The following is a 14738-nucleotide window of genomic DNA, read 5'->3' as shown; positions in this document are numbered from 1 at the left end:
TTCAATAAAGCAATTCATCTTCAAGAAAGAGAGAATAGAAGAAACCCTTTGAGTTTCAGTTCAAATATTATCAAGTGTAATACTTGAATTTAATTTTGTGTATTCTACTTAGTAAAAAACATCATCGTAAACACAAACTCCCTATTTAACTATTGTTAAATTCCTTGAGAGACTCGTTATAGTCAGAATTCTCAAGAAGTCAATGACAATTAGTCTTTGAGTTTTATTTCTTTAAGAGACTAGGTTATAGTTAAAATTCTCAAGAAGTCTTAAACAATTTGTCTTTGAGTTTTTGTAATCAGTTTGATTATTGGATTAAGTCCTTGTTAAGAAGGTAAAATCACTCAGGCGGGTGGACTGGATGTAGCTTCGTTAACAACGAACCAGGATAAAAATACTTGTGTTGTTTATCTTTGTCTTATCTTTGCTGTTAGAATTCTTCGGTTGCAAAAGTTTATAATCTAGAAACCCAAACCAAACCCATATTTCTTGTGCTTCTTGAACCTTCAAAAAGATCAAGGGTTTGATCTCTCAGGAGTTGTCTCTTATCAACAACAGGGAAAGTACTTTGACACGCTCTGTGGACCCATTTATCATTTTCATGTAAGAGAACTTTGGATAAATTCTTCCATTAAGCAGATATGACATGATGCTCTAGGAATCCAATTCAATGTCTTTGGAATCACAATAGTCATCACTCATTCTCTTATTAATTAAGAAATAAATTGTGAAGATAATGAAGGTTGTGTTGATCAATATAGATGGAACAACCCATTCCCCACCTTCATTCCTAAGCAGATTCTTGCCAACTTTGATAAGCCGACAAGTGCCTTATCCCCTCTCTCTCCCATGGCAAAAATATGACACCAATTGTTGGTGTCAACTTTTCTGCCAATGGAAGAGAATTTATACTTGCTTACTTATGATGACAAACATCTCCTCTTATTCATCCAAACTATGGTTAAAGTTAACATTCCTCTCACCATCTTTTACTTCATGAAGTCAAAGATCATTGTCCCTCGCGAGGAAATGTCTTTCTTCATCTCTAATATATGAGTTCTCTCTGAACTCTTCTCTTAAGAAGGAATTATGAAAAAGGTTCAAGAAGCTGGATTAACTGAGGCTCTTGTAACCCATTGGAGGTTGAAGCTTGATGTAGCCGAAAGCACTTATTGTGTTGGACCATCTGCTCTCTAGTCTTAGTTTTGCCATCTCTTCTTTTGTCTATTTATTTTCTTCTGTTTCCATTTTGTAATTCAGAATGATTAATGAAGTATTTCCTTTTCAGTCATCTTTATTCTTCTATTTTATCTATTATTTTTTATTGATGCCAAAGAGGGAGAAAAGAACAAATTTTGATTAATTTTTATCCCAAGATAAATCCCAAACATGTTATATTCATTGGTAAACTATATGACTATATGTGTTTATTGATAATCAAAAAAGGATGTCCTATACTTCGAACATCCCCTAAATGGACATCTCATTCCATAAAAGAAGTTGAAATTTGGGCGAATAATTTTTTGGAAAGGATGAAATAGTTTATCAAGTAGAACGACATTGAAAAAGAATCAAACTGGGAAAAATCAAAGGGAGAACTACCCGTAGATTTAGGTAATGACACAATTTTTTGATACATTTTAATTTTTATTGTACAATGCTTCATGGATGTAATGTTAGTTTTTCCTATTTTCATGGATGTAATTAGAATACAACTTTTTTTTTTTTGTGTTTTAATGTATATCTAATATTATTTATAAATATTAGAATTACGGATTTGATGTGTTTGTATGTCATAAAACAAGTACTGTCATTTGGTCTATGGGAATCAGGATGTATCTGGACTTCAATATCCGGATACACATGCGGGATAATATTATGTATATTATAAAGGTGAATCCGAATTTCAATCTCCGGGTACACCCTTGAGACATGTCTACCCATGTATTCTTCACATATGATAAAAATGTGGTGAATATGAATTTCAATCTTTGGATAAACCTCTGGAACAAGCCTACTCGTGTCTGCTTCTTATATGATAAGGGTGAATATGGATTTCAATATTCAGACCAACCCCTAAGACAAGATTGCATTTGTATGGTCCATAATCATCTACAACTTGTATAAATATATTTTATATGTTGTTAACACAAACACTCCAAAATGAATCACTATTAATATATTGTATTTGTTTACTTCAACAACATGAGACATCCTTTTGAGTTTAGGGTCACAGAGAACACATCTCTTGTATATTTATTCAAACTGAAGAATTTCTTGCACTACATGGACAATCGAAAAACAGTCAAGATCGAGTAATATTCACCAATAGTTGATAATGAAGGAAAGATTAAGTTCAATAAGTTTGCGCTAAAGATAAATACATATGTAAGTGTTACGTGAAGTACATTTATCGCTACGCAACTAAGAATTCAATCGAGGTAAATGCGACACTTGAAAGATTAACTAATGATATTCTAAAGATAATGAAATGTCACGAACCATATGTTGGTGATGAAATGCCAAATTAGTGTTATGTTAAACCTAAGTTATGTTAATGTTTTAAATTTATGTTAAGTTAAGTTATGTATTATGTGTAGGTGATACCAAAGGGGGTGAATCAAAATTTCAATATTCGGACAAACCCATAGGATTGTGTTGGATGTGTATTACGTGCAAACAAAATAACAAATGGGTGAATATGAATTTCAATATCCGAACAAATTTTGAGATTGTATTGTACATGTATTACGCCGGATTTCAATCTCAGGACATATTTTTCACTGCCTTTGATGTGGTTCTGATATTGAGTTTATAATGTTGGGATCGTGCCTTTGATGTGGTTATGATATTGAGTTTATAATGTTGGGATCGTACGAATTTCAAAATTCGACTAGTGTAAAGAAGTATTTTTGAATTTTCACCAAAATTAATGATTAATAGTTTGAAGTTTAATGAAGAATCTTTTATATTTTTGATTAGTTCAAACATCTCGAAAATGCATGTTGATGTCAAACCTAAGCATATCACTATTTAATCTTCACGAACTCATGTATGAGTAAATTATCTTTTTTAATGATTAACATAATCAATTCTAAGATTTAAAGCTTAACTTTATTGAATACTTCATTTAAAAACTGGAATAGTGGAGGAGTATTAAGAAATGTTGAATACTCCCCTTTAATTGTAAATATAAAACACAGCAATAAAATTAATATATTTAGTCCAAATTTTTATCAAATATTTATATATTAAACACTAAAAAAAGTATTAAGAGATTATGCGATAAGATTCCATGTGATTAAAGTGTTGAAGCATTCAACATATTTATGAACGTTGGAGTAATTTATTCTTATAAATAAACTCCTGAATTTGAACGGAATAAAACTCGTTGCTGTACGCTAAGCTTGAATCAAGCTTCCGTGCAACAGCTACTAATCGAATGGACCAGGTGAGGTATAAGAAAACGACAACGATTGTATTTATCTTTGAAGATAATCATACTACGACACTCCACAAAATTTAAATAGTAGTAAAAATATCGCCTTTCAATTCAACACACGATAGATAAAAATAGTAAAAAAATAATCAAGGATATGTTTGACTTTTCTCATGTAAATCCCCAAATATGCTCACTAAGAAAAACGTGAATTAAACCAATAGAACAAATAATCGGAGTTTTCTGCTAGCGTGAGCTCAAATATCTTTATAGCGTGAGCTCAATCCTCTACGACACCGTTTCGTCGTGCTTCCTCAACTACAACAGAAACAGTGAAAACCGAAATTGCATGTATTTAACCCTTTCTTTCGTTTCCTCCGCAAATTTTGCAGTGTGTGAAGAAAAACGAGAATGTGGGGATTTGGTGGTAGATATTATTGGGGAAGAAAAGTGGATTTTGAGAAAGCGAATGGGATAGTTGTGGTGTTCGCATGGATGTCAAGTGAGGAGAAGCACTTGATGAGATATGTGGATCTTTACGCTTCTTTTGGATGGAATTCAATCATATGCCACTCTCAATTTCTCAATATGTGAGTTTGTTTTTAACCTTTGATTTTGATCATTGATCATGATTTTTATTGAAGTAAACCATAAGAGTTAATAAGAGTTTGATTATAGGTTGATAGTGTTTTTGAAGTTGTTGCATAGATGATTATTTATTTTTTCAGTTGTAATAATAGATGAATGTGACTTCTGTTAGTTCATTTTCAAAATAATTAGGGAAGAGTAAAATTATTATAAACAAAGCTGAAACTAATGACTTCTGTAGTACCGACATCTCTGAAAAGCGCGTTTAGTGTAGGTGTGCAACACTTCATTTTTTCAAATTATTACCGGCGTCGACGTGTCAGTGTTGGTGTCGTGTTTTCGGTATCCATACTTCATAGCAGATGACTGTTTTACAACTGTCTTATATAGCAATTGGATTCTCTCCCTTGATGTTATAAGGTTCAACCCTTACCACTAAGTTGACACCTTCATAGTAAGAAAACTCAGAACACTAAATGAATGAATAATCAACCTAAGCCACTATGCATAGTGTAGTCTTGCTGTGTTTGCTTTGTATGGGATTGAGGACTAGATAAGAACAATAGCAAAGTGGATACGTGGTGTGTTGGAGTTTGGTAAACAGAATGTCGTGGAGTTAGAAACAACTCTAAATCAAAATAAAGAACTAAGAAGCATGGACTTACAACTGCTACTACTAATGCTTTATTCCTAATAATGGGTGCTAAATGGATATTTTATGCCAAATGATTTCAAAGCAGAAGAGAATCGGTGAATGGCATTACTCATATGTCTATTAGTATCTGACATTGTGGTTTACTGACACAATTGAAGATTGTAGCCTGATCATAATATTTTGCATAAAAAAAGTGGCAGGGGATGGGCCGCTTACAGGTTGTTCTTTTTATGTTTGCTGAAAGAACTATCACGTATTAGCTTCATGAGGTATGATTAATAGTGGACCAGTAGTTGTACCGAGCCTTCTAAGATTTTGAAATAGGCCATACTACTTGTGTGCTGGCTGAAATTGCCACTGGAGGCATTTTCTCTTAGCAATCTCAACTTGAAGTCCATGTTTAATTGTTTGGTAAAATGGCTTGCGGTTCTCTGATCTTTTGAAAGACCTTGCCTATCTCCAAATAGGGCATGAGGCAATAGGGCATGAGGCAATAGGGCATGAGGCCAATGTCTTTATGTTGGCTAATGAGATTAAACTAAACATTTAAATATGCTAACGAGATCAAGTAGTTAAAATCATGACAGTGATGATAATATTATCATATTATGCACATTAATTCAAATAAGGCGGCGGCTTATTAATCTCGAAACACATTTTACAAAAAATGTAAAGACTAACATTTTAAGCTAAATTTGCTTTTTAGAAATCCTTGGCCAAGCTTATTTAGTAAATACACGAGGCATGCCAGCAATAGTACAATTATACAAGTTAGTCATAGAACACAACAAGCCGCCTGGCTATTCATCCCCATGGGCCATGATTATAACATTTATATTATTTGCAGGTTCTTCCCTGATAAAGCCACAATTCTCGCTGTTGATATTCTAAATGAACTAGTTGAGGTAAGTCTTACTGCAGTCCCTCCATTTTTGTAGGTTAGTCGGCAATGAATTCAAGTCAGCTAAAAAAAATTATTTTCCTTGCACACTTAAGTGGTCTATGATCCTGTTTTAAGATTTTACACAAAATGAGTCTGGATAAGATAAGAAGCATATATGTAACATCTATTCTTGTCATTATATTGATTAGAACAAGTCTAAAGTAGTCTGAAAAATGAAGTATTAGAGTATAGCTAGTACAGCTAGGCTAAGTTATTACTATATATTAACCGCTCACTTTTGTACATAACAGAGTGTGTTGAGCCAGCACATTTTATTGCTCATTTAGGTATTCAATTACAAGTCAGTTTGTCCTACTATATAAAGCTATATTTTATCTCAGGAGATGACTTTGCAATTCTTCATAATGCTCCTCTCTTAAATTATCTCAGTCTTCTAAAGTTTCCTTGGCATCTTAAACTCTATTATGAAATAATCTAACTGTTAAATTTTAATCTGCTGCTGAATTTATATTTTTTTGTTATTTTAGTAAAAGAACTACCCGCATGAACAAGCTTACAAATACTGCTGTTTGTTCATTATGCAGGTGCTGAAAATTAGGCCTTGTCCCATTGTCTTCGCATCTTTTTCGGGTGGTGCAAAAGCTTGTATGTTAAAGGTTCTTCAGGTATTTTGTGGCAGTTTTTTTGTCATTGTTTTCCTTTGTAAGAGCTCTTAAATCTGACAGCTGATTACATTGTTTTCCTTTGATCCAGATAATTAGTGGGAAGTCTGAAACACATAATATGGTATGTTTTCTCTCATCAGCAGGTTATTTAGAGGATGATTGAGTTAACATAGATTGCATAGTTTGTAAACTCATCAGTGTATAAAGTTTAAAACATAGCCCTCAACTTTTCTCAAATCATGTGTATGTGCGAAATGAGGTATACAGTGTCAAACCCCTAGCATGCCATCTGTGCTCCATAATTTTATTGATCATTTCTCTTTATCAAATACTCTGCTCAAGTTTTTGCATCATGGACTTATGTGTACTGGGCGGTGATATTTTGTCCTGGAACCTTTCCTGTGTCACAAAATAAAAAACACTGTTCAAGTTTTATCTTTTATTATATTCTTCACTGCGTCTTAACTTTTTTAACTGTACAGGATGATTACCAGCTTGTTAGAGACTCTATTTCTGGCTATATTTATGATTCCAGTCCAGTTGATTTTACAAGTGATATGGGCATCCGGTTTATTCTACACCCATCTGTTTTAAAAGTGTCCCATCCACCAAAATTTGCTTCATGGATTGCCAATGGCATAGCATCTGGTCTTGATTCCCTTTTCCTCAACAGATTTGAATCCCACCGTGCAGAGTATTGGCGAACACTTTACTCCACCACTGTAAGCAGCTAAGAATACACAGTTTATATGACTTCTAAATATAATCAACGGATTACCTCCATTTTTTTTTCTTAGGTATCTTGCGACATCTCCTTATTAGTCTTTTTTTTTTGTTTATTTTTTTGTTTCAGAGTATGCAGGTCCCATATCTCATTTTTTGTTCAGAAAATGATGATCTCGCTCCTTTTGAAGTTGTTTCAAATTTTTTCCATCGACTAAAAGACCTTGGCGGAGATGTCAAGATGGTAAAGTGGAGTTCCTCTCCTCATGTAGGTCAGTATCTTGACTAGCTATGCATAATAGCACATGGATGAGATTATAAGATTCAGCTGATACCTAGTAGCTCTTGCTGTAACTTCGTGCTTTTAGATTAACAGCATATATTAAAGCTGCATTCATCATCTGCAACCATGCAACTTGTTATGAATGAATGTAATTTTCATTGTATGAATATGTCAGGTCATTTTCGTCATCATCCTGATGAATACGAAGCTGCTATCAACGAGATCCTTGGCAAGGCAGTCGCAATTTATAGTCACAAGAACAGAAGAATTGAAGACGAGAATCTGGGCATAGAGGGAATAAGAGATGAAATCACCGATCCATTTTCTGAGCTGAGGAAAGCAGCAACAACCTCAACTAGTTTCCAGGGTTTTGTTGTTGCTCCTAGTGATAATTTGTCTCCTAGTTCACTGGAGTATTACGATGGTAAAGATGTTGGGTCCATAGCAGATGAGCGAAAAGGAAGTTTTATTCATCTCCCAAGCCGTCCAAGCATCAATGCTAATGGGGTTCTTGGCCAAATATTGTTTGACGTTTGTGTCCCCAAGACAGTTGAGGACTGGGATGTTAGATCGAATTCCAAAAATGTGGGACTATTATCCACTACTAAGAGACACACTCCTTTCAATCCTATAAAATGCATCCGACGGTCAAGGTTGTAACATTGGTGAATGTTGACCCACAAGTTTTGGGTGGATTCAAGAGTTGATTGTTTCTTTGAAAGAGTTTTAGTAAGATCTTATAGTTCTGGAGATGTAATATCGCAGTACCTGAAATAAGAGGCAGAACGACTTGTAAATTCCATCTCAGCTTTCTTTTTAATTACTGAGTAATGTGATTGAGAAGCTGGCCTTTTCCTACGTGAATTGTACAGATACTTCAACTGAGAAAAATATATTTTGCGTTTTGACTGAAATCTGTGCGATAAGAATAATGAGGAGTTGTAAATTCAAATTAAGTTGACAAGCCCTGTTTACTAAGTAGTCTTAACCTTCGCTTCAGAGTTCATCATCAACCTCATTCAGAGTATAATGGTTATTTGGTATGCTGAAATAAAATGGAATTCTGTTCATTCTTGTAGAATATTTTGTGCACATAACCAAGGGGTTGGAGTTATCTCTATTTCTCAAATGAAAAGGTAATGGTAAAAATATCATTTAAAATTGTAAGATAATGGAAATCGTGTCATTCTCCTTGATTTGAATAGAATATATATACATCAATGTGTAATATTTGATCAACTATCTAATTATGATACAACATAATTATAGGAAATTAATTATAATAAAATATTTTATTCTATCACACCCTCGCAGTCGAAGCGGGAGGTTCACAAACGCTTAGACGGGTTCGAAAATCATCAAAGAGAATGCGAGGAAGTCCTTTGGTGAAGATGTCTGCGATCTGATGTCTTGAGGGAACATCAAGGCCGCGAGCCTGACCACGAGCTACCTTTTTCCGAACAAAATGAATGTCCATCTCAATATGCTTAGTACGTTGATGCTGCACAAGATTACTAGATGACACTAACATTGTCACAATACACCAAAGTGGTCTGAGGAATAGGAAAATGGAGTTCCAGGAGAAGATTGTGAATCCAACACGATTCAGAGACAACATTGGCAACCCCCTATATTTAGCTTCAGCACTGGAACGGGAGAGAGTTGGTTGCCTTTTGGAAGACCAAGAAATAAGGTTGTTGTCGTATCCCAAAATTTGCCCTACTATTTTTCAATTCGCCTAGCTTATGATTTTGTTCATTTGCATACTTTGTTTCCATTTGATCATGCATTCATCGACATTTGCATATGGTAACAAGTTTATGTCAAATGTTCGATGATAATAGATTTAATCAGTCTAAGTGGATTTTTGAGGTGAATATTATTTGGTAATTATTCGGGTTTATTTCTCGTATTACTTGTGGTGGTGATCATCTCTTTACTTGAGATTCATGGTTATCATGAGAGATTGAAACGATCATCCATTAATTCAGAGGTTGACTTGGATTCAAAGGAAAGAGCAAAGTTGGAATAAAAGGAAAATTCCATTCATTGAATGGAAAATATCACTTCTCAAAAGTACTAAAAATCATGGGTTATGTCACTCAAAGTTCAAGCCAAAAGTGGTAGAAAAATCAAGACAAAGACATTAAAAACAAGTTAATTACTAGTGATTCTTTGCCTTACATACTAACTTGGTACTTTTGCTAAACTCCAACACCATTGGTCTCTAACTACCTTTAACTACCTATTTCTCCACAAGCCATACATTTACCTAATTACCCTTAACTACCATAACTTCCAAACTAACACAAACTTTCAACTTCCATTTTTTTCACTCAATCCTAGTCACTCTTAACAATTAATCCTATGGTTGAAATTGGTGATCCGCAATTTGAGCTTAAATTAATTTCTAACCATTGATAAAACCAATTACTTGGATCACAATCCAAGGGTGATCATTCACCTACCAAATCTATATAAACATGTTATTTTTCACATTTTGGGGGTTAACTAATCTAACTTGAAAAATTCCCAATTAATCATTATTTTCCACCACTTTTTTTTCTCAATTTTCTCTCCATATTCATCTTCTCACACCCCCTCACTAAAGTTCATCTTTATCATCATTTAGAACTTCACATTGAAGTTCTAAAATGGTGGAACTTAATCATCACCAATTTCTATATATATAAAAAATAAAAAAAATGGTGGAACTTAATCATCACCAATTTCTATATATATAAAAAATAAAAAAAATGGTGGAACTTAATCATCACCAATTTCTATATATCTAAAATGGTGGAACTTAATCATCACCAATTTCTCATTCCGTAATATTATAAAAAAAAAATAAAAAAAATATATATTACGTTACTGTTAGTTAGTTTTTTTATTATTTATTTCTATTACTTTTTTCTTATATCGATTTTGGTTTGGAAAATAAATGGAGTTTAGAAAATGGTCCGATGTATTCTATACAAAAATTGTCATAATCATTAGAATTAATCTAGTTTTTATTTCTCTTTATTAATTAGGATTATGTATGTTTAATTAGGTTAATTAGAACCTTAACTAATTTAATTAGATTTTTTTTTCTCTTTGTGAAATAAATGTTAATTAGGACATGTTAGAATAATTAGAAATTTAGGTTTTACATGATAAACAATTAGGTAATTAGATCTAATATAGTTCTAATTAAATATTAATTCTAGAAACATTTCTATGCTAAATAGATGATCGTTATGATTAATGAACTATTTAATTTTAATTGAACCTTGTTTGTTAGAAATTAGTCAATTTTTAGCATAATGATTATTTTGCCCTTAGGGTCTAAAATCTTGATTTTTTTTTGTACATGCTTCATTCGCTTAGGGCTTTTAATTAGAATCTTGATTTTAATACATGCTCCTCTAATTTATGGCTCTAACTAAAATTGTCTAATTCTATTTAGTTGCTTAATTAAATAGGATATTATTATATGTAATTCGACTATTATTTTTAATCCTATTGATTAGTGTTGACCAAATCCTTTGTAGTCGTACTGTAATCCCCAAGTCTAATTCAAGTGATCAAAAGATCCTTGATCACTTGATATGGCAAGTTCAGTACGCTCAAGCTATCATGGATATGCTGAATCTCTGAAGCTCACAACATCAAGGTTCAAATGCAAGATCAAGACTTCAAGTCAACATCAATCAAGCATAGCTAGCAAAGTGGACTACATTCTCAAGCATTGCAAAGGTATCAACACTTATTGGTCGTAATTCAAAGTGCGTGGCATGAGCCTTAAGTAATAGAGAATGAGTGGGACCGGAGTATTCCTACCCCCATTCTGGCTATCTTTGGGTATGAGACGTATGACCCAACGCTCATCGTATTCACCTCTATTCATAGACTTTAGCATAATTCTAATCATACGATTGACAAGTTTCTCTCTCTCTCTCTCTCTCTCTCTCTCTCTCTCTCTCTCTCTCTCTCTCTCTCTCTCTCTCTTCACAAAGCAATACAACAAAAAAGGACTACATCAACAACTTATCAATCATGAATCAAGTTGTACGATACGAGCCTTAAGCAATAAAGAAGGAGTGAGACTGAAGTATTTCTACCCCCATTCTAAGTATCTTTGGGTATGGGATGTATGACCCAGCGCTCATCGTATCCACCTCTATTCATATACTTTAGTAGGATGAACTACGAAAGCTCTGATTTCCTTATTTTACTATAAGGATACGTAGGCAGGAGAACCCAGTTTCTTCGCGAGCTACCTTATTTATCAATCTATCATATTTTATCGATTAATACATCCCAATAATGCAGCATCTTTGGCTATTAGCTATTTGTGGTTGTACACCCTCTTCTAATCAATTCTTTACCTTGCAAGGTGTTAAACCTTGGCACATCCTTTGCCTTGTGAGGTGTTAAACCTTGGCTCTTCGATTTAGATCTTCGCCTTAAGAGTCATAGACTTTGGCATCTGACTTTCTTTGCCTTGTAAGGTGTTAAGCCTTGGCTCTTCGATCTTCGCCTTGAGAGTCATAGACTCTGGCATCTAATATTTTTGCCTTGTGAGGTGTTAAACCTTGGCTTTCCAATCCAGTTCTTCGCCCTGAGAGTCATACACTTTGGCATCTAATTCCCTTTGCCTTGTGAGGTGTTAAACCTTGGCTATTCGATTTTGATCTTCGCCTTGAGAGTCGTAGACTCTGGCATCTAACTTTCTTTGTCTTATGAGGTGTTAAACATTGGCTGCTCAATTCAGTTCTCTGCCTTGAGAGTCATAGACTTTGGCGTATTCTTTGCCTTGTGAGGTGTTAAACCTTGGTTATTCTATTCGATTCTTCGCCTTGAGAGTCATAGACTCTGACATATCTCTTCTCTGTTACCTTGTGAGGTGTTAAACCTTGGTTATTCAATTCAATTCTCATCCTTGAGAGTTGTAGACTCTGGCACTTGAGTCTACTCGCCCTGTAAGGTGATAAACCTTGGCAATTCAATTCCTTGATAACATCAGTATTAAACTTTGATAGTGATACCTCACCTTGAAGGTCATGAACTTTGGCACTCTTTTGCAGCCTTGAAGGGTATTGAACCCTAGAAAATCAATCTATCATACTCCTCTTGCCTCATCAATCATCTTACTTTCAGCCGTAGTAGGTTGAACTACGATTGCTCTGATTTTCTCATTGCACGATGGAAATACGTAGGCACGAGGGTTCAAATCCTCCGCGAGCATAATTATTTATTACTCCTGTCTTAGGGCATTCTTCCATCTATTCCCACGATGCATCCATATTCTTCCTTCATTCACTTCATGTGATATACCTGCTCTTTGAGCCGAATACACTATCCTTTGTGCTCCATCTTGTACCTCCTTGTGAATCAAGAGTTGTTTGGCCCGTAACCCGAACATCTAATTCCTCTTTTTTTCGGTTGTTCCAATACAGTGATACTGCGTTGTAGGCCCTCACTTGTTGGTTCACACCAGTTTACTCTTGGGTTCATAGATCACCCATCTTTTGGAGTTCAAAACATTATTCTTTGGTTTAGACCATACTTTGATCACACTTCTTTTCATCTCCCATCGCTAGTTCCTTGAACTACAAAGCTATGAATTCCTCATTGCACAATGAGGATACGTAGGCATAGGGCCTCCTCACTGAGCATTTTATCTATTTACTTTCCTTTCCCTCCATCCTTTTGCAAGTAATCTTAGATATCACACCTATTCGAGCGAGAACAATCAAAACGGTTCCCATGGAGTACCATGGATGTTTGGGGTACTAATACCTTCCCTTTGCATAACCGACTTCCTTACCCAACATATCTCTTTCCCCCCGTGTTTTATCAATGTTTTCCCATCCCTTTGGGGATAAATAAAGTTCAATGGCGACTCTGTTGTATGTTTGAGCGTGCGATACGTTCGGGTATATTTCTGCTAGCTTCAGTTGTCACCTAGAAAAACATAGTAACCAGATGTAGAACGTCTGGTGTTAGGACATCCACCCCAATCAGCGTCAGTGTAATAGATAAGCTTTGTAATGGGAGATGGGGATAAGTGTAGTCCAAAATGTAAGGTGCCCTGAACTTAGCGCAAAATGCGCTTAAAAGCAAGCATGTGTTTCGTGCAAGGGGCATGCATGTGAAGACAAACTTGTTGAACAACATATGCTATATCAGGTCGAGTGAAGGTGAGATATTATTGGGCCCCTACAAGACTCCGATACAAGGAGGGATCCTCATAAGAAGTGCCAGAGGAGGTGTTGAGTTTCTGTTTGGTGTCAACAGGAGTGGCTGATGGTTTACAGGACGCCATGCCAGCACGTTTAATAATCTCTGAAGCATAAGTGCTTTGACTAAGGAATATGCCATCAGGATGACGAGATAGTGCAATAACCAGAAAGTAACTCAGAGGGACCAAATCCTTCATTGCAAACTCAGATGTTAAGAGTGACATAATTGGTTGGCGGGGGACTTGAGTGGAGGTGATACGGATGATGTCGTCTACATGCAGCAGAATGTAGGCCATGTCTAAACCTTATCGATATATGAAGAGGGAGTGGTCTGATGTGCTATGGAGAAAGACAATGGTGGCGACATAGTCAGCAAAACATTGGTACCATGCCCTAGGCGCTTGCTTGAGACCATACAATGACTTCTTCAATCGACATACAAAATCTGGATGACGGAGGTCGCAGAAACCCAATGGATGATGCATGTAAACAATCTCATGAATATCACCATGTAAAAAGGCATTCTGGACATCCAATTGATGAATGAGCCAAGATTTGGAGAGATCAATGGTAAGCATTGTTCGAATGGTAGCGGGTTTCACCATGGGGCTAAAAGTCTCATCACAATCCACACCTGGAACCAGTGACTTGCCATCATCTACAAGACGAACCTTATAACGCTCAAAAGAGCCATCCGAATCTTTCTTATGCCTAAAAATCCACATACATCGAATAAGATTAGCATCACAAGAACGAGGAAATAAATCCCACGTCTTATTTCGAATAAGAGCATCAAATTCAGATTGTATTGCAGATTTCCAATTCGGGTCTGATAAGGCTAGTTTGGGGTTTTTAGGTATGGGAGAGATGGTGTGGTCAGAGTGAGAGATTGATAAGTTAAATATCGTGCAGGGTTTGACAATGCCTTTCATGCTTCGGGTGGTGATTGTTCGTGTAGGTGGAGGTGGATGCGGTTGAATTAGTGGTGGTGATATAGAGTTTATTGTCTGAGTGTGTTGATCGAAGAGGTAGGAGATGATGATTGTTGCTTTATTGAGGGTAGTGATTGGTCAATTGGGATTGTGGGTGTTGGTTGGTTATGTGCAACAGGTGGTGAAATTTTATTTTGCCACTGATGTATAAGGTAGGGGTGAAGGTCATCATCTAGGAATTGATAAGAGTGAGGTGAAGGGGAGTGTATCTTGGTGAAGGGAAATTGAGTTTCATCAAAGATAACATGTCTCGAAATTA

At 35.3% G+C, this 14738-nt stretch overlaps 1 protein-coding gene across 1 annotated transcript; it reads left to right on the top strand.

Annotated features, from left to right (window-relative positions):
• Positions 1-3560: 3560 nt before the first annotated feature.
• On the top strand, positions 3561-8238 carry LOC127088163 (uncharacterized). Its single transcript, XM_051029084.1, has 7 exons — positions 3561-4029; positions 5530-5587; positions 6171-6251; positions 6340-6372; positions 6734-6973; positions 7105-7246; positions 7433-8238. The coding sequence occupies exons 1-7, from the start codon at positions 3851-3853 to the stop codon at positions 7915-7917; spliced, it is 1218 nt and encodes a 405-aa protein (XP_050885041.1). The 5' UTR covers positions 3561-3850; the 3' UTR covers positions 7918-8238.
• The last annotated feature ends 6500 nt before the right edge of the window (positions 8239-14738 follow it).

The sequence above is a fragment of the Lathyrus oleraceus genome, chromosome 5 (assembly GCF_024323335.1).
Source record: "Lathyrus oleraceus cultivar Zhongwan6 chromosome 5, CAAS_Psat_ZW6_1.0, whole genome shotgun sequence".
Classification (NCBI taxonomy): domain Eukaryota; kingdom Viridiplantae; phylum Streptophyta; class Magnoliopsida; order Fabales; family Fabaceae; genus Lathyrus; species Lathyrus oleraceus.
Note: the sequence above shows the minus strand (reverse complement) of the source record. Positions and strands in the feature narration are given on the sequence as shown.

What these genes read in the sequence shown, in the direction of transcription:
- LOC127088163 (XM_051029084.1), top strand. Translation starts at nt 3,851, where the DNA reads ATGTGGGGATTTGGTGGTAGATATTATTGGGGAAGAAAAGTGGATTTT. An exon ending in AGTCTGAAACACATAATATG is followed by an intron (nt 6,373 to 6,733) that starts GTATGTTTTCTC and finishes TTAACTGTACAG; the next exon opens with GATGATTACCAGCTTGTTAG. An exon ending in GAGTTCCTCTCCTCATGTAG is followed by an intron (nt 7,247 to 7,432) that starts GTCAGTATCTTG and finishes TGAATATGTCAG; the next exon opens with GTCATTTTCGTCATCATCCT.